The 21211-nt window shown below is 37.7% G+C and overlaps 1 protein-coding gene across 6 annotated transcripts in view; it reads right to left on the minus strand.

Moving 5' to 3' along the window:
• Window positions 1–20643, minus strand: part of cobl (cordon-bleu WH2 repeat protein) — a 99095-nt gene extending 78452 nt beyond the window's left edge. For 4 of the 6 annotated variants that reach the window (XM_041793259.1, XM_041793260.1, XM_041793261.1 and 1 more), the window contains exons 1-2: window positions 20408–20627; window positions 20170–20295 (exon numbers count right to left, since the gene is read on the minus strand). In XM_041793259.1, the coding sequence (XP_041649193.1) occupies window positions 20170–20198 (29 nt within the window). In that variant the 5' untranslated portion in view covers window positions 20199–20295; window positions 20408–20627. Of the gene's footprint in view, window positions 1–2639; window positions 2744–20169; window positions 20296–20407 lie in introns of those variants that run through there. The other 2 variants (XM_041793256.1, XM_041793258.1) reach the window with 2 other exon arrangements.
• Between the last annotated feature and the right edge of the window lie 568 nt (window positions 20644–21211).

Raw genomic sequence — 21211 nt, forward strand, 5'->3', positions numbered from 1 at the left:
TCATGATGGTAAAAGTGATCCATCAGTCTGCTACTGATACCTTCAGTACAACAGTACAGAAGGTTATAATTGGGACTGTATGGGAAAAACGTAGACAGAGAGACTGGTCACTCCATGCACCGTCTGCTGCTGGTGTGAGTAAATTAAACTTGTATTTCAGACAGCAGACAGAGCAACGAACAGTCATCTTGTCAGGGAAAGAGACAGTCACCAAGAAGACAAACAGCCAGATGTGTCTTCAGTCAGAGACAAGGATATTCAGTCTGTTCAGCAGCACAAAATAAGATCTTTAAAACAACGAGCTACTATCCCCTAATGGAGACAACCAACTGGGAATGGAGCAGATTAATTGGCAGAAATCAGAATGCTGACTGACCTAAAATTACTGTGACAAAGTTTTGGATTTGTGGGAAAATAATAACCTCAAACACTAGATTTCAAAAAGTTCTGGTCTGATAGAAAAAATGCCAACAGTAAATCATTAGTTTGTGAAATTCAACCATATAAAAGGAATGTCTTCTCTGATCTGTGAGATTGAACTTTAGAAGTATGTGGGTTGTCCCCAAGAAAAATTTGCCAAATCTTCTCTGCCGATGCCAAACAGCTTATTTTGCTGTTGCTATTCACTCTTGTTTTGAGCCTCTAGTACCCCAAGGTGCTGACAAGCAGGTGCCAAAAATCAGCACCAAAAATCAGCATACCAAGCTGGTGTTCGCCAAAATCAAACCATTTGCAGTGAGCCCAGGGAGTGTACCATCTCTAAACTGAAGGCCAAGTTCCATACACTAACCTGAACATGTGGAGAAACGGTATGTTCAGCAATGAGTCCAGATCTTGCCTAGACCAGTTGGATCATAGCATCAAAGTGTGGACAATACGCGGAGAATGCTATGCTGATTGCTGCACTGATAGAGTAACAATTCTTGGTGGAGGCAGTGTGATGGTGTGGGGCGGCATCTCCCTCACTGGAAAAATGAGGCCTCATCATTGGGGGCAATCTCAGTGCAGAGAGATATAAAGATGAGATTCTGCAACTGAATTCCATCCTCTAAGACAATAATGCTCGCCATCACACAGCTGGGTTTATCAGAGACTACCTCCAGAATTTGGGAGTGGAGAGGATGGAATGACCTGCCAGCAGTCCTGACCTCAATCTAGTGCTGGGCGATTACTTGAAAAATACTCAAAACCGACATTTAGAGCCAATAACCGACATAAACCTGCTGTGTTGGTTAGTTTGGTTTTGTCCCCTCGTAAATCTCTCTATTAATGCACCATAGAAGCACATTACGTAAGAGGCGGTCACGTGAAACCACCCCATCCAGTGCTACATGAAAGCGCTACGGAGAAAAACTCAAACTGCGGGGTGGCGAGGAGGGGCTCACTTTGAGCATTCCTCTCTCTCTCTCTGCACATCAGGCCAGTGTTTGTATGATCAAGGTAATACGTATACAGTGTTGACCAAACATAATCCTACCTGGGCGTCACACATTAGTAAATTAACCCCAGAGATATCAAGCTATGGAGATCAGTGCCATCCGTGATCAATCAATAAGTGTGCAGTGGTCGTTCCCTCTGCATCTCTCTCTCTGCACAGAGACTCTTTCATCAGGTCTCTGCTGTAAACGCATCCTCTCCTGTTAAACCTCAACTTCTGCCATTGTTTAGTTTGTGAATTTATGAAGAAACTCCATCAAGTTACCGCGCTGGTTCTCATCGTGAATTAATAAACATCAAACTTCCTCTTGCAGATCAGCTGTTTTAAATCAACTCAGGGCAAAAACAAATAATGACAACATATGTTGAAAGGTGATTTAATACGAAAAGGCTACTGATGATAACATTAAAGCAGAAACACAGTTAGGGAGAGAAAGTAAGCAGAACAGGTGAGAAACAGGTGAGCTGGTGTGTGTGTATCCTATGAGGAAAGGAGGGGGTGTGCAGGGGGGAGGCAAGACAAGTTTGTGTCAGTTTAATTTTGTGGAAAACACCAATAAAATCGATAGCATCAATTAAGCTATGATTAAAATAATCAATCTCTGTGATAAAGGATTTTTTTTTTTAAATAATAGACAGACAAAAACTTAAAATATTATCTTTATGATTGCAACAAGGAATATGATCATTAAAAGGAATGCTCATTTTTGTGACTTTTTTCAGATAAAGGTTAATTTTTCTAAAAAAACAACAGTCTGTGGCAGTTTTTGGTATATTATCCTTGTTGATGCTTAATTGTAACTCATGTCAATGTGAGTATCTAATGTCAATGACAGTTTTTAAGGAAAGAAAATTTGTTTAATCTTCAATCTTTATCAGGAGTTCAGACCAGGAAAATTCATTTGAAAATGGCCAGTCAAACTGGAATCAGCACCAGTCTGATTTAATTACTAGAAGGGCACAAAACTGTTTAAAGAGAATGGAATTTTATAGAAAAAGCCACATAATTTTGTTCTGGAAGCACACAAAATTGGTGCATTAAACTTTAAAATATACAACATTTCAATTATTTGTTTTAAAATTTAGCTATTATTTACAGCACAAACCGAGTGGAAGATGGAATAATCATTCATTAACCATAATCGAGGAAAAGAGTCCAATGAATAGTGATTATGATTTTTGCCATAATGGCCCAGCCCTACCTCAACCCCACTGAACACTTGTGGGATTAGCTTCGGCGTGCTGTTTGTACCAGAGTGACCAACACAACCACACTGGCTGACTTGCAACAAATGCTGGTTGAAGAATGGGATGCCATCCCACAGCAGTTCATGACCAGGTTGGTGACCAGCATGAGGAGGAGGAGGAGCCGTTGGAGGAGCTGTTGTGGCTATATATGGTTCTTCCACACGCTACTGAGGCTCCTGTTAGTTTAATGAAATAAATTGTTTAATTACCAATATGTCTTGTTTCTTCAGACTTTGCCAGTGGCAGAATAAGCTGTTTTGCATTGGCCAAGAAGAGTTGGCAAAATTTCATTGGTGCAGTCCACATACTCAGCACTGCTGCTCGAATGCACGTTTCTTACAAACGTGGAACATTTCAAAAGGGAAACAGGCCTTCCAATGGTATAAGATTTATAACCAAGAAGCATTGTGACAACACAGAAATAATGTAGCAAACACAAATTTCCTTACTTTTTGTGCTAAATTTATATATTTTATAAATACAACGGAGGCTGTATGTCCACATAACTACCACAAACACAGGCCAAAGTCTGCCCATCATTTACTTAAAAGAAGAAAAAGCCTGGTGTTTCAGATTGGAACAGTCCTCCAAAATAGACCTCCAGGTATGCAATCAAAGCAGGAGTGTAAATGCCTTAAACGTAGTTTTGTCAAACCCTACTTTGCATCTAAAAATACCACCAAACAGCCACAGTTAATTTTGAATTTGAAAATTAATTGAATATATATATATTGGTTTACATTTTTTGAAACTTCTAACAGAAAAGATGTGTATATTGTTTCAGACAGAAATTCACAACTTGAAATCCAAAGTTTTCTGTTGTAAAAGCCTTAAAGGGCTTCACAATAAATTCATCATTATTGCAATATTTAAATTACCAATAAACATAATGTAAAAGTCTAAATTTGCCATGATAACCCATAGAATTGGTTTTGTGTAAACAAACAATGCTATCTTGCTTTGTGTGCATTTGTTTTACAAGTTGGATGAAGGCTTCTGCATAAAGCTATGGCAGGATTAATCAATGTTATATTGCACACTGAAATTGTTCTTATATCATACAGGACTAATATGCAAGCATGATGTAAGCATGCTTTAAGCTCACATACATATAGCACATACACACATGAGAGCCTCATTGTCTTCACCACACACTTGTCTGTGTGCACACTTGAGTTTTAACCTCCTGTTGTTCAGTGGACTGAGTTTAAAAGCAGCACATCCTGGACCCTAAGCCACTCAGACTCACTAACACTGCCCTGCTACAAAGCCAGCATACCCACTTGGTGTCATGGTGTCCCCATGGCAACCTATATTTACACCACTTGACTGTGCAAGAGTGCAGTCTTCAGTTTAGTGGCAGCTATGGATTTGAGACCCAAACACAACAATACTGAGTTATTCAGGGAAAAAGAAACATAAATAGGCAGAAACACAGTAAGAATTCAAAACTGTTTCTGTTTGTGGAGTGAGTTTTAGAGACATATGAGCCCAGTAGAGCATCTGTTTGCAGTTGCCAGGCACACAGTTTCGTACTTCAGCATATGCCTTAGTGCTCATATTACAGCCATGTGCTTAAAAACCCCACTATAAACCTGTGTGGAGCAATCTGGCTGAATGAAAAAGCCACTCTTACTCTTGTCATTCATATACCCCATACAGTTCACAACATGCTCACTTTATACAGACAGTCAGATTCTAAAAACAGAGCAATACGAAGCAGGAATTGCGAAAACATACATTCAAAAAACAACATTTTTCAGACAAATTTCTCCTAATGTTTAGTTTCCTTATTTCATAAATGGCAGTAGTCTAAAAAAGAGAACCACCAATACTGAAACAGCTAGGGTTTTCCAGGAACATAAACCATCTGCCAAGCAGTTGATTAGTCACTTGATTACAGGCAGAGACTTTTCCCTGTAGACCAACAAGTAATAACGCACTTTTGTTGTACATTTAGAATTAACTGCTTCTGCATAAGTCTCACTGTAAACCCTGATAGCTATCCAGACCCACACAAATTAAGTTAACTGAATTTGATATTTGTATATGTACTTCCTACTAGGTTTTGTCAAGTAATGTTTATTGCAGGGTGAAGAAAACCAATTAATTGTTGTTTCACGTAAAGTCAACTTTAAATAAACAAGTAACATCTAAGGGATGGATTGAATTTGCTGATTTACACCAATATCCAGTCGGTGGAGGTAAAAAGGTTAAAGCAACACTCAAGCAAGCAGAAAAAGAAGAAATTTCCCAGTCTGGGCTGTCTGAGCATGTGCCTAAGCCAAGTTTGCTGCACTGTAAAAAGAGGTGAGGAAAACACAAAAACTTGTGATTTCAACTTTTGTGCAGCTCTAATGATATTTTTTAAATTAAAAGGTATGGTCTAGGTATTATAAGGCCTGGAACTGCATCTTTGCTCTGATTGTAAGAAGTCTGCAGTTTTGTAATATTGTAGACATCCTAAAAAAAAAAATGTATTTATATCTGCACACATGTGGGCAGAGTATGGCAAACTTCTGTTTTCCTATTTTGGCTGTTCTTGATAAAGTAGTAGAGAGGAGGACCCATGCGTCTTATTATTAGGCTAACTTGTACTTGAGAAAACACAACTGTCCTGCTCTGTAAGACCAAAGAGTTAAAGGTTGTTAAAAAAGTGGTGCATTAACTTGAAAATCCAAAATAGCTTTTTCATATCGATATTTTTTTGTTAATAAACACATTTTTAGTTTTAAGTAAACAGTACTCAATCACTTCAATTACTTTTGTAAATGTACTGAAATTATTTGACAATCATGCCTTAATTTGCAGAGTTTTCCCTGGAAAGCCTTCGGGCATTGTGCACCATGAGTGAAGTCTCACTCAGAGAAGTCCCAGTGGAGAGCAACCACAATCACAATGGATGGTATACTGACCATGATAGAAGAAGACTTCCTGGTTCAGTGTGCACCTTTCAGTTATTTTCTGTAGTAGTCATTTAAGTTGCCCCAGCTTTAGTGGCATAAATGTTCAAGATTTAAGTTATGTAAGAAAAGTATGGGGAAAATTACAGAGGATAAAGGACATAAGGAACTTTTATGGTTGTTGTGATTTGGATTTAAAAATAATTTTTAAGTATAGGAAAGTTTCTAAAGTGCACTTTAACTTAAAAAAAAAGTTAAATTTACCCGACTTCAAACTACAAGTAAAATTGAGTTGATATAACTTAAAATGGCTGAGCAGCCTACCAACTACAAGTAGTTAGTTTCACTTGAAACTGCCTACTAGTATGAAATAGTTTTTTTTTGTACTCTTCACTTAGTCATTTGTACATCTTACTTAGTTTATCAATTGTAAATTATAAAATACTTGAAGCTATCCAAATTCAAGATAAAGTGCATAACACTTAAAAGCTTTTGTAAATGCAACACACGATATCTGGTTTACTGTACTGAGGTAAAAAGTTATTCTTACGTTGTTTTTAAAGACAATCAGTTTGCAGGATTTTTTAAGTAAGGTTTACTAATTGGGTTTTACAGTGTAGCAGTGAGGAAAATACTGTCGGTCACTGTCAATCCCTCAGTGTGAGAGTATAGGTATGGGGAAGTGCTCTGAGGGGGGACCTCAGTGACTGACTAGGAGCAAAATAAATGTAAAAAATTGAACTTTATTGTATAGAGATAGTCATCTTGACTATATGTTGCAGACACAGCATGACACAGCACAGTTGGCATTTAAGTTTTCTATTATTATTTCAGGTCTGCTCTCAACGCTCTACAATTACAACCAGCCATAACTCTCAGCAAAGCTCCTCATATACTCAACAGCAGGTTGACCAAATGTCTCATTCAACACACCAAAAGACTTGAAATCAATGATACACAGAGTAGTGCTTTACCTCACTCAAAGGCATGTGGCCAAAAGGCCAATCAATGTATCTCTCTAGTACGTGCCTCTTTTAGTAACTATCTTCCTGCCTTTTTACAAGGTGGAAGTAAACAGAATTAAGATCACAAGAGGCTTAACTACTGTTGTAGCTCTGGGAAGAACTGTCTGACTTGTGTTTCATCCAAGAAAATCAATACAAGCATGGCATTAAAGTCCAGAACATATGAAAGTAACAACAACAAACACTACCAGTATAGTTTGGCTGCTTTTGAGGACTTTTTATTGAAAGTTCAAAGCCTAAAATAAAACATGTTGATCATTCTTCTGGTGTTTTACTGGATTTGATAAAATCCTTGTTATTTAATTATCAAGGAATGACCTCCATCTCTATAAAAAACAAATGGTAAGAGCTTGGTTAATCTGTTCAAAGGAGCAGAGTCACCAACAGTAACATAATGACCCATGAGAGATAAAACTAACACCACGTCTCAGTAGCTAAATGAATTGTGTCTCATTGGGATCAATTATAGCTCCTTCCCCTACAGTAACTAACAGGGTTTGGATTCAGGATGTATTGAAATGACCTCCGGTTAGGTCTGAACCAGTGATCTAGGAGTGTCTGTTTCACAGCTACTTAGAGGACAAAAATCCACTTACTCTAATAGCACCCCACCCCACCCCACACTATCCTCCCCTGTCCTCTCTTCTCCCAACGTGACACATCACATCACAGTCATCTCGTCCTCTTGTGACCACTGACAAAGCAGCGTGCTGTTTGTGTTCACACCAGACATGTTCCAAGACAACAACTATGAGCAATACATCTGTTAAAGTTGGCCAAAGTAAATAACTCTTTTCCTCTCAGTTGTAACAAGCCATATTTCAACTCAGTCATCTCAAGCTGTTCATAGCTTACCAGGATTTAGCTGACATTACTAGACATTTCTAGCTTGGTACTCCCTAAATTAATGGAAAAACTGCAAAGTTCATAATGCTTGTGTCAAAGTCATACTCTACTGAACAGAGTTGGTACAATGCCAGAATTTTAGTATTTAAGATAGTTTAAGTGGAATCATAAAGTATGGAAAGCATGGGAAATTTTTACCAACATTTATACTGAAGCAATGTTCTTAATACTTTTGGAGCTCATATCTATTAGCCTACTAATTGGGCATCATTACAGAGGATTGCTAAATCAATAGTTTATTCTCACAACTACTGTTTTAATTGGAGTACAAAGTTAAAAGCTGTGCACCAGCTGTAGTAAACATGCAGCTCATGGGTGGCAAACAGGCCCACAGCACAGGAAAAACAGAGAGAACAGAGAGGTAAAGGGAAAGACAGATAATGAAGGTTGGGGAAAAAAAGAAGATGAAGAACCCTAAGGTGACACAGAACCTCATGCGGCTCCAGATTTAGAAGGAAAAAGAATTTAAAAGGGTAAATAAGCTGAGGGAGTAGGGCTGGATGAGTCCAAAAAACAAAACAAAAAAAAAATGCAGCCTTTCTTAAAGGAATTATCAGAATGATTTTTTTAAAAAGACATAAAAACAAAAAGAACTGAGAATAATAAAGATACAACTATTCATTAGGTTTGTTGATTCAGCTTTACTGCACAAACTTCCTACATTCTGCCATTAGATCTACTGGCTGGTTAAATCAACCAAAATCTTCATATCCGCTGCTAATACCAGTAGTTTACTTTTAAAGCTTTAGACTGCTGCTACCTTTCTCATGTTGATAGTATTGTGCATCCCTAATATTACTGTCAGTGGTAAGTAAACAATGTTTATACTGAGCATTTGGCCAGGCATTTATTTTTTTTTTTCAATCAACAGAAGCTATACTGATATGAATGTTACTGTCTTACTCAATAGCTTAATTGAAAATATATTGAGATGTCAAAAACTGAATATTGCCCTGCCTTGGGAGGGAGTCAAACATCAGAGAAGAATAGAGGGAGAGAAGGAATGTAGAGACAGAGCAACAGGAAGTAATAATTAGTCTGTTCTCTATTCCCTAAGCTGCTTGTCCAATTAGAGAGGCGGGGGGAGCTCCAGCTGGAGACACAAGAAGAAAAACACCTACGTTACATGTTGGAATTAGCAGAAAGACATAGGGTTCAGACACTAGGAGCCTTTGGTTTAAAAATAACAGAAGTAACCAATATGAAAATCAGGACCAATCCTCATGTTTAGTGTCATAATTCCTTTTGTATGTTTTCCAAATAAGCAAGGAGATTTGATGTCTTTCAGTCACTGTTAACTGTCCTTGTTAAGTAATATCCCTAGATCATAGCTTAAAAACTGCATGTTGCTGATCTTTCACTGAGCTGATGTAAGAGTTTCATACTGCAGCCAAGAAATTTAGGGTTTGTTCTTCCCAACAAAAAGCATCTTCTCTGAATCAGCTGTTAGGTACTGTAGACTAGCTAACGAGCATTTAATTGATGATACCAGATATACATCAGCTTTTTGATAATGGTGAACAATGATGACAATACTAGCATTGATGTGTAACATGAAGAAGCAAAAAGGCTTAACTTGAATTCCATCTTGAATATTGTCATTAGGATTGCAAAGACTGAGGGGGTTTTAAAAGAAAAACGACTAGAAGTCAATCAAGTAGGTCCGACATCACCCCAATCCTGTCTTCTCTCCATTGGTTGCCCATAAAATATAGAATTGATTTTAAAATCTTTTTATTGATATTTAAAGCACAGCACCATCTGGCCCCTCCCTATATCACTGAGCTCTTAACTCTTAACTACACCCGAAATTGTAATTTAAGATCCTAATAGCACTTTCATTTGCTGTTCCCAGGTCCAGACTGGCTATGAAAGGTGACTGGGCATTTGCCACTTGAGCCCCTAAACTCTGGAACTGCCTGCCAGAGGATATAAGGCTGACACACTCACTAGATTTTCAAAATCTAAGCTTAAAACTTATATAGAAAGGCTTTTATAATTGAAAATCCTTGTTAATCTTGGGCTTTATTTAAACTGTATCTATCTCCCAATCCTCCCTATAATCTTTGTTGTATTTTATCATGTGTATTCATCCTGTCTTTTTTTTTTACTGTTGTTTGTTCCTTTTTTTTAATTTGTCCCAAAAATGTGTTTTGATAAGTGCTATATATATATATATATATATAAATATATTATTATCATTATAAGTTCTAGCTCCAGTTAAACGCACCCTGTGTGTTTTCTGACCGCAGACAGAGCAGAGACACGCACTTGCTCACCAACGCTCACACATTAACACACACGCTCATCTAAATATAGATGTACTTAAAGAGGATGAGAAATAGTTTGATTTTACTGATGCAGCTCTTTATATTTAGGTCTGTTGTAAATAAATTACTTTCAAAATAATCTAAATGCTTTTATTATTATTATTATTATTATTATTATTATAATTGAAGCAATGGGTGCATAGTGTAGTAAAATAAAGGTGTGGTAGAATGTTAAAGTAAAAGGTTTGATCTGAAGAGCATTAAAATGTACAGTTTGAGTCAGAGTTGGACAGGACAAACTGTGTGTAAGCATTGATAGCCTGTTCAGTACAAGAGGAGTTAGTTTAAACATTTCTTAATAGACCTGAATGCTTCGTGATAATGACTTTCAGCCGTATGAAGGACATATTTTCTACTCATATATTTTTTTTCCAAAATTAAAAAAAATCTCATCTTGTCTCGTGGGCCCAAATCTTGTCTCCTCTCGTCTCGTGGGATAAATGTCTCGTCACACCCCTAGCTGTCATAATTACTTTTTCTTTAGTAGCAGTTGTAAATTTACACTTTTGCTGATATATACGTGGCTGTTCTGGGAAGGAGAAGCTGGGGTGGAGAAGGGTTGTAAAAAGTGGACTGGAGAGGGAGCCGCAAAGCATAGTCAGGTTAGAGCAAATTAAATATGGCATTATGAGTGCGATTAGCCAATAGCGTGTATAAAAGCAAATCAGCTGGCCATCAGCTGATGAGAGCTTTCATGAGATCAGCTGATCTCAATTATATAGCAGTGCCTGACTCTGTGGCCTGCCTGAACTAATGCTATACAGTTGATTTACTCGATCATGTTATAAATAGGCAAGTTTGTATAGATATGGATGTGCCATACCTACTATATCATATAGGGTAGGGGTGGGTAAAAATATCGATTAATCGATGCATCGCAATATTTTCCCCCCAAATTCAATATCGATTCAGCAAATCCTCTGAATCGATTCACCTTCTGGCCAGTGGGAGTCGCTGTGTATGTGATTCGCATTGTATGGACGGAGGCCGTACTTAACCAAACAACAACCAACCATAACCATGTTATGTGAGGTTTATCACAATTTCCAAGAGGAAAGGAATATCATAACATATATAATAAAGTTGTCCAATTTACTGAGGTTTCCTGAACGCATCATATTTTTGTCTTCAGCTCGTTAAGTTCGCCAATTAACTTCAATTCTGATGATTCCACTGCAGATTTCTACACTGGATTAATACTGTTAACAAACAGGACTTGCTCAAAGTTTTGGAGCATTTATCAGCATTTATCTGAGCAGCTGAAGAAGAGAACTGTCCTGAAGCAGCTGAAGTGAGGGATATGTGAGCCACCCTGGTCATTTTTTTTTTTTAATCCCAAAAAGTCCCACACGGCTGACTTCAAGTGTTTATTCCGAGGGAACAGCTCTTCCTCTTCCATGCTGTAGCTTGTTTGGGACTGCGACATGCCTCCACCTGCAACTACAGGAAGCAACAGGAGGCGATGACATGCGGTTGTTGTGTAACTTTGTTTTCGTTCTGGGCGAGTTGCGCTGTCATACCAATATGGTTCCCGGCATAATCTTTTCTGGAAATTGACGGTATTTGGGAAACGTTACGATTAACTAATCGTAAAGTTTAACACCGCAATTAATCGTGAAAACAGGTAATCATGCCATCCCTAATATCATATGGTGTGCACTGAAATTTTTGCTTCATCTTAGGTGTGCATTGAGCAAAAAAAAAAAAAAAAAAGGTTAAAACCACCAGTCTACACTGTCCATTTATATTAATATTAGTGTTTCTTAGTAGCATTTCATCATACAACACTGAAAAGATAGGAACGAAATGCAACCATTATTTTTGAAGTTGCCTTACGTCCCAGTCAAAGCCTCCAGTAACTTCCTAAAACAGGACACCTGTGGGCACACAGATGGTCAAGTGGTTTAAGACGCGCACCATGTATGCAGGCAGCCCGGGTTCGAATCCAGCCTGTGGCTCTCCACCACATGTCTCTCCCCATTCTCTCCCCATTCTCTTCCCTGTTTCCGAGTCTATCCACTGTCCTCCTCTATCTAATAAAAGCACGAAAAGGCCTAAAAAAAAATCTTTAAAAAAGGACACCTGTAACAAGGTGACACAAAGTTGTTGCACAAGTAGCAGTATTAAGAGGTTACGAGACTCTGAAATCTATCAAAACTTCTGCAAGAGAGCATACACTTTACCACCTCAGCCTTATCAGGGGGTTTTACTGGCATGGCACAGCAGTTGGTGTAAGAGGAGTCAGTCCAGCCTGCACACACACATGCAATCCGTCTGTCTTCCTCCCTGACAAACCCACATACCACAGAGACTAACGTATGACTGCTGTCCTCCAGAAATAAATCTGAGTAGCCTATAACAGCTGCATAAGAAGAGAACAGACAGATACACTCTATTAAACTGATACAGGCTTACTTGGGTGTTTAAGAAGTGCTTTCTTTCATCTGTGATGGAGGTTGGCATACAGGAGACAAAAAGGTTGGAGAGTTTGACCTAAAGACAGTCTATAAATACAGCTAGTCTAGATGTTTTAAATGTTTTGGGTGTATTGTGGCACGGCTATGGAGTAAATGTATTCAGAGATAGAGTGCTGCTTTGATTTCTGCTCAGACAGCCTCTTAATTGCTTCCTGCTGTGCCTGGGTTTATAACCCCTAATAATAACCACAGTATAGCTGTATTGTAATTAAAGCTTCTAGTAAAATGTGATTAAGGAAAGCACTTAAAGCACTTGATTAAGAAAAGAAGTGCTTCATGTTGTGTGTATTATGGTGACAAGTTCCCCAAAGATATTATGTTTTAATCTACCAGTCTACTTCTGCTTTCCTGACTCCTTATTAAATGAATTAACTGTTTAAAGGTTATACAGTATGCTTTAGATTTAACATGTACTTTGGTCAAGCTCCTATCCTTGCAGAACAAGCTCATGGAAGCATTGCATCCACACCCTTCTATTTAAAACATCGCTGCATGTGACATGGACACAGATATTACCAGATACATACTGTACTGCTGCCAAAGACGCATAGCCTCAAACACTCCCACTCTCTGGCCTATCTCAGCTTTCTTACAAGTTATATTTAACCCATTATAAAAATAACTCCAGATGTGGCCACATACACTTAAACATGTTCCACGTTGCCTAAAGTAAATACAGTACAGCTCTGAAGTAAGGGAGGAAAAGGAGGGAACTCCCTTAGTCAGCAGTGCTGAGCTGGTGGCTGACCACATCAACCTTAAAGTTCTAAGCAAAGGAGATTTTGTGAAGGATGTGAAGGGTGTGGAGCTTTTGTATAACGGTCGTTAAATCTTCCTCTATTTATGACTGAAGCAGGAGAAGACTTGGTTATATTTACAATACTTTAGTGTACTTATGCAAGTATTTTAAGAAACTGTATGGACTGACAGACACACATGGCACTCAAATGCCATGCAAACTGACATTCTAGTCCACTAGGCACAGTTTCAAATTCAAGAGCATGAGCAGCACAGTTAGCAAATAGAGTTGATTTCCCCCTCATATACAGTGCTCATGAATGCACAATGGTATGCAAATAGATCATTCACAAAATTAGGGCAGTGGGTGGCCAACAAATAACTGGAAGTTTAATCTAGGTCTTTATTTCTCTGTAAAATCTGCCATCCTGGTCTTCTGAAATTTGTGTTTCATAACTAAATAACACAAAACCAGATTAAAATGCACGAACAAGAGATGCATTTCAAATTAAATTCATGACCTACCAACAACAAGGCAGATGGCAGAAAAACTCAGAATGTGAGTGATGAGGTTTTTTTATGCTGTGGTTTTTTATACATGATCAGGAAAAGTTTGATTTTAGTACATTATTTCGAAAAAAGACACCTGTATGTATGCACAATGTATAGAGCATGAAATCTCTGCTGCAAAAAATGGTATCAAAACACATTTTAAGATAAAAAATATTGCACTGTCTGCGATTTGAAAATTGCAGCAAGTCATACTGCAATTTTATCTAATTTGCAATTAATTGACCAGCCCTAATACAAACAGGAATATAGGCAGACATACAGTAAAAAACGTGTGTTAATGTGTGCCCATTAAGATTGATGTGGATGATAACTATAATAACAGTAACTGAATAACTTAAACCTTTTAGACCAACATCTCAGCACAGTAGATAGTTATAGGAAAATAGCCTAACCTAAACTAAACTGACCTAACCTAACTTTACCTAACAACCTAACCTGACCCTGGCCTGCCCACACAAAAGGCTGGGCCCTGACAAACCCAGTGAATGGGCCCTCTTCAGCTGTGATTTAGTGATGGAATCAATGCATGTGTTTTGGATCAGCAGCATTGGTGCTAGTGTCCCATTTACCAGTTGCTTCATTTTAAGTGTGTCAAGCTGTCATTAGGTTCTGATGTTAAAATAATTTATTTGTGCCACTTTTTTAACCCCTTTTCACCACTATTTTGCTCATATATACAACTTTTTCCCCTTTGACTCATTTTTTTCAACATTTTAACCAATTTTTGCCATTCTTTAACCGCTTTTCACTACTTAATTCAATCATTTTAGCTACTCTTTAACCCCCTTTCACTAATTTATCTGGCCATTTTTGCCATTTTTATCCCATTTTTGATACTGTTTGATCCTTTTTGACCCATTTTTCGCACATTTGTGTTACCCTTTGGCTCCATTCCACTGCTTTATCTGGCCAATTTTTGCAACATTTCTGCAACTCTTAACCCATTTTTGCTACTCTTTAACCCCACTTCACCACTTTGCCACGTAATTTTTTGCCACTTTTAACCCAATTGTGCAATTATTTAACTAGTTGTCCCTTAAAGATGTCTCAGCTCCTTTTTTGTTTTCTGACATTTTTATGTTTGTGGACATCATGGCTTAGCTATGAAGTCAGGCAAAACTTTCCAAGTGGTTTATGTGCACATCCACATTGTTAACATTAGCAAAAAGGTCATTCTGTTTTAATCCAATCCAATCCAACTTTATTTGTTAAGCACTTTAAAAACAACCACAGTTGACCAAAGTGCTGTATGGGAGAATAAATAAAAATATATAAAAAACACAGCAGCTCACAAGAGATAAAGAGAAAGAAAGATAGAGGTTTGCATTTTGAAAAAGGCTACACTTTACTACAGTGTAAATAAATACAATTCATTTGTGTTGCTTTGGTAAGTGTTACTATTCCAGCTAAATATGAAATATGGTTATCAAAAAAACACTTTACAATGGAGCATGATTTTCCTGGTGTCCATGGGCCCCCCATTTGACTGGGCCCCAGAAGGCTCTCCCTTTAATCCTCCCTTATGGGTGGCCTTGCCTGACCTGACCTAACCCAACTTATCTTAACATATATAATGTAAATAGTCTTAATGTCCCAATTTTAGTTTCCTGTAACAGCAAGAAATAAAATTAGGTGGAAAACATACATTTTATCATAGTATCGATGCAACCTTGATTATTTTTCCTGTCCCTGGCAGTCAAGTTAAAAGAAGCCCTTAAGGGGACAAGAGCGTTTGTTTCTTCTGATGACTCAATCACTTAAAAAGCTCATGAAGGCAATCTAATTTGTAAAACTATATATTGCGATACACATGGAACATATTGGCAATATTCTTTTTCCATCCATTTTTTCCAACACTGCTGAGAAACACAGTTTAACTCAAACCAAAGAGCAAAAACTAAAAGAAATACAAGCCAGAGGAATTCACCAAAATAATTTCTTTCTAAAAAGGACTTTAAAATGTGCTCTTAAAAGACCTTGATTATGCTTGAAGTACTGAAGCTAGTAGCCAAATTTTTTGTTATATTTTACGTAACACACTTTGCGAGATCAGTACTCATTTAGTCTCTGAGGAGAGGGGGAAGTTTCTTTCTGTGTCCAGACTTAATTATGGGCTAGTACTGCTCTGAACTAAGGCTTTATTCAGATAGCCCTCACTCTGGCTTTTCTCTATCAAACACACAGCTTATACACCCACTGCTCAGATTTCAGTGACAAGGTAGAAATGAAAAGAGCCATCTCTTCCTTCTTTAATTGTCTGCTCAGTGACTGTGCTGTGTGTTCAAGTCTGTGTGTGCTGATGTCATTTATGAGCTGTCTTTCATTAGAGCTATGTAGTAAAGTAGCTAATCCCTGTGTGATGACGAAAGAGAGATCCCAACACAAAGGGAGTTGTCATGGTGATATATATGAACAGAAATGTCACACACAGACCAGATAAAGAAGGTATTTTGGCTCCTTCGCCAGATGACCCATAGACCAGGCAGTCTACTTTGTAATTAAGGCCAAAGAGCTCGCCTTGCCTGTTTAAAATCACCGTGTTTTAAAGGTTCTGGTGTAAAAAAAAACCTTTGGCTGAAAGATCAGACTGATTGTTAAATCACCCCCTCAACACTCTAACAGCATCACGCCCTTCTCATGTTGCCTGTGAAGAACTACCATGTTTCACTTTGTGTCTGTGCAGTACTTCCGCTGAGCCTTTACCACACACCTGCATTATAGATGGAGAAGTTTAGACAACAACTAACAACTAGCATTAGACAATAAAGGTACGAGTGCTTGACAATGACAGAAATTTTCTTTAAGTAACAATAACATGCTTGCTTAAGAATGGATGAAGTTGCATCTTTAGCTTTATAGCACTGCTATTGGTATAATTAGCATCCATGTAGCACATTATCTTACCTGATTGTGAGCTATAAAAAACCCATAAGTACAGTGGTAAGTTTTTGCTTGTACTGTATATAAACTAGTCAAGACCAAAAAAACCCTTACAGTCTCTTGATAGTACAGATTTAAAAAATAGAAACCACTCAAGGTTGCTGCCAACCTTTCTAAACAATAATAGAACTTTCTATCATTTAAGTATAAAAGTTAATACAAATTTGAGATAGAAATACTGAGAAAAAGCCTTCCCAATTCCTCCCAAATGCAATACAAATACTGGAGCTACAAGACATTGTCTTTGGAAGTGTTGAACACTGAAAATATTTTGAGAAGCAGTACATGTAGAAATAGGTAAGGAAATAAGACTACCTCCTGTCAACTTTTATGCCTTCAAGGAAATATACTCAACCCTTTGAGGGGCTATATAGGGCTTTTCCACAAGTGTCTGTCAAATGAACAGCGGGTGAATCACCTAATCATAGCTGGCTACTTTTTTCCTACTGTGGACTTAATTGGTTGACCAACAAGTTGTGACTCACAATCCCTGTACATTTTAGAAGCTCTAACTTCTGCAAAAATGTTTGTGTGCAAAGAAAAGATTCCTGTCCGTCTGTGTCAACCATGTTAAGGTCAGAGAAGAGCTCATGCTTTCAGACCCTCCAGCTGGCTACTTATTTAACAGTGAGGTGCTGCAGAGGAAGGGTTAATCTCTTTAAAATAAAATGGAGAAAATGCATTGTCTTCAATATAAACCTAGCCCAAAAAGTAAGGAAATTTGTGTTTGGAAGATTATTTCTTTGTTGTAACAATGCTTCTTGGCAATAAATCTTATACCGTTGGAAAGCTTGTTTATTTTTCTTGTAAATGGTGCCACATTTGTAAGAAACATGAATATCTGGGTTGCACCGCTGTTAGTGCTGGGCAATTAATCAAGTGTTCATTTCAGTAATGATTTAAGCCTTCCATGATTATGAAAAAAAGGTAATTGAGAATGGAGAATTTCTGTGCAACATGCTGTGCTCGTTTTGTCCATTGTTCTTCTGATAAGCGGTAAATGGTGTAAACTCTCCTCTTCCTTAACGGCACAGCATGTGCTCTGCCCCTCCAATCAGATTACTTCTCGTTTTAATCTAAGTGAGGAGTCAGGGAGCTAGGGATGCACAATACTGGATTTTAGCCAATATCATATGCCAGTATTTCCTAATTAATTTAAGCCTGTACCGATATCAATACTGATGTATATATGTAGTTCGGACGAAAGATTGTAGTCTTTTGAAACACACTTTAAAGTTTAAGGAATGAGAATGAACAAAGAAAAAGTTTGTTAGTCCCACCCAAAACTCCACAAACTTAACTAGATACGGTCAACAGCTGCAGCCAATGGCTGATATTCAAGCCAATATATCAGTTTTAAATATTACCATAAATTTTCATATCTGCAGAAACTGATATCATGCTGACAATAGGATGCAACGACCAAACCAAAAAATATTATTGTTGATGATCCATGCTGCATCCGCATGTTGCTATTGTGTTTGAAAACCTGGTTTTCTCAAGCTGAGATGCTTGGGAGTGAGCCATCTGTCATTCATACTACCTTTGTTGAGAGTTGCACATGCTCAATAGCGATAGATGGGAAAAGAAATACAGAGAGAAATGGCGGCACCCGGGCGCGCAGTTGGTCAAGTAGCTTAAGGCGCTACCTATGTACGCGAGCAGCCAGGTTCAAATCCAGCCTCTGGCCCTTTACCGCTTGTCTCTCCCCACTCTCTTCCCTGTTTCCAAGTCTATCCACTATCTTTCCTTTATCAAATAAAGGCATGAAAAAGGCTTGAAAATTAGTCTTGAAAAAAAAAAAAAGAAAGAAAGAAAAAAAAAAAGAAATGCCTGATGCAACATCTGCACATCCTAAAACTTTAAAAGTCTGGGAATATTTCACTCTTGACTGTAATGTCATCCACTGGCAATGTCATCCTAGCTTTTAACATTAATGTAACTCCACAATGCTGCAGACAGAACCTGGCACCTCTCCCTTTATACTTCTAACTCAATTGAATAACATTACGGAGGCTTTTTCTTTCCTCATCCCATTTTCTACCTCTGATGTTAGCATGTTACATAGGGAGTGATGCACGCCATTGCTTTCACTACTTGTCAACACATAAACAGTGGAGCGAACTCTAACAACATACAAGAATACAATAATTAGGCTTACATTTGCAAAAGAAAATCATTCTAACTTACTTCAATACTAACTATGGGGAAAGCCAAGACAAAAATATTGCTTGAAATTAAATTTTAATAGTATAAGCAATAAAGTGTTATTAAATATATTTTTATGAAGAACTCTGACTTATTGTATTATATTTAGTTCATAAATGTTTGTAAGTATGTCAAAGCTCTTTTTTCAGCTGTCAGTGGAAAAAAAATACAGCTGTCAAAGTCATCAAGGGATCCCGCACTGCAGCTTCCGACTAGTCGACTAATCGATCAGTGGTCTGGACTAGTCGACTATAGGAATAGTTATTAATTGCATCCCTAGCTGACAATATGCCATTGCTATCCAGAGAGCATCCATAGAGGAAGCAACGAGAAGCACGCTGGCAGGAGAGCCAAAACAGTTTTGATGAGTTGAACTTGGAAAAATGCAAAATGACTCACAATCAATTACAGTTATGGCTTCCCCTCAAGGCACTGCTACAAGAGATGCAGATGGTGTAAATCAACAGGTAATCTTGTTCTGATTGTTATCCATCTGAACAATTGTGATTATGAGTTTTGCTCTAATAAAGCAGCTATAACCTGTATTGTGTCCACTGGTGTGAACAAAATCTCTTCTAATAGCATTTACCACAGCAGGTGTTACTTTAAAATTGCACTTAAGCTCCCCAGCACCCTGAAACTAAAACAGCTAAATGGCTCAAGCAGTTAAAGTTTATTTTATAACTTCTATTTTATAGTTTTCTAGTTTATTTTATAACTTCTTTTTAGTGTCCAATTGAAAATATACGACTAAGGTGATAGCACATCCTACTACTGATGCTTCAGCCACGCCCCAAACAACACAACTAAAAGCATAGCTTCTCTCATATGACAGCAGCAGTTGCTCCTTTCACAACGATAAAGGCCATGTCATTCTGTTTCTAAACTATCAACAAACTACTATGTTGCACTATGCTTTAGTCAAGTACTGTTCACACTATATGTCAGCGAGAGATAAAAAGCTGAAGGTAAATGGAGAGCAGGCTGATCCCTCTGCTGGAACTCTCTCTGTTGTCACTTCTGACTAAAGGATACAAAATGCTTTCAAACCGTTGCTGTAGAGGTTCATAACAATGCAGCCGCTCCACCGACTAATGAAACTAGTTATCTGCTTACGACAGGTATAAAATGACACGCAAAGACGCTATTGGCTCTATTTGGCTCAGAAACGCAGCAGTCATTTTAGAAAACTTATCAACAGTACTTCTATATTTAATTACTCAAGCAACGGTTTATATTGCGCAGTTTTTTTAGAAGCTGAACACATTAGGTTTTCCCACTGGAATTCAACTTATTATCAAAATAGGTTGTTTAATTTTACAGAAAACTGAATACATGATGGTTTAAGTCCTTTAAAATGTGTATTTGATGTGGAATAACTTACCCAGATGGCGGTTTTGAAGCCTCAGTCATTGCAGTGATTAACAAACGATATCCAACTTCGGCTGAAGATGGGTTCCCAAAATCCGCCGTTGCTCTCAGACTCGGCGAATATCCATAAGGCTTTCACCTGCACATCAAAACGTGAAAAAAATATTGAACTATCGTCGAGTTTTCTGACATAACACTTCAAAAAATACGGCATTCATGAGGTAAAAGGTAATATTTTTATATCAACGTACAGGTCCAACAAGCGACTTTGCGCAGAGATGACAGTCACAGTGACATGAACCACGAATACCGCGAAGTGTCCGTTAACGTCACCAAAGTACGACACAAAAACCGTTAAGCTTTAAGTAACTGAAAGTACAACTTACTTTAATCAAAACGCTTTAACCGAGTCATTCTCATTGACTTAGTTGTCAAATCCACAGAATGTAATCTTCGTATCCCCCGGCTGAATTTCCCTGGAGCATCGTCAGGTTAACTGAATAAATATGTATCCGGTACTGTGTTTCAAAATAAGAGCTCAGCAATCAGGTAAACGAGCGTTCAGAGTATGTTTTCTCAACTGTATTTCTCTCAACTTTTAACATGCCTACTTTGATGGACTGACACAAGCGCACGCTTAGATTAATAAAAGGAATTAGACATTTTATATTTATAATTTTATCATATATACAGTGCTTAACAATTTATTAGACCACCTGTCATATTTATCTCAGAGACCATCCAGGATCATGAAGTGCTTTAATGCGGACTCTTTCATTTTCAGTGAGCTCTCCACGTTTTACCATTTTGAACAGGAATGAGAGATTTCAAACTGGATTTACCTTTTTATACCCAAATTTGAGCCAGCTCACTGGACTTCTCTGAGAAGTCAGAAATGAATGAAGCATAACATTCAACCACTAAAACTCTTTTTTTTTTTTCTGTTCAGGAATGCAAGTAAATAACTATAATTTGACATACTAATCAAGAAATTTTAATGTGCTTTACTATTTTTCAGTTTTTTTGTAAATTAGTAAATTTAAAAAATTCATGGA

The sequence above is a fragment of the Cheilinus undulatus genome, linkage group 8 (assembly GCF_018320785.1).
Source record: "Cheilinus undulatus linkage group 8, ASM1832078v1, whole genome shotgun sequence".
NCBI lineage: Eukaryota > Metazoa > Chordata > Actinopteri > Labriformes > Labridae > Cheilinus > Cheilinus undulatus.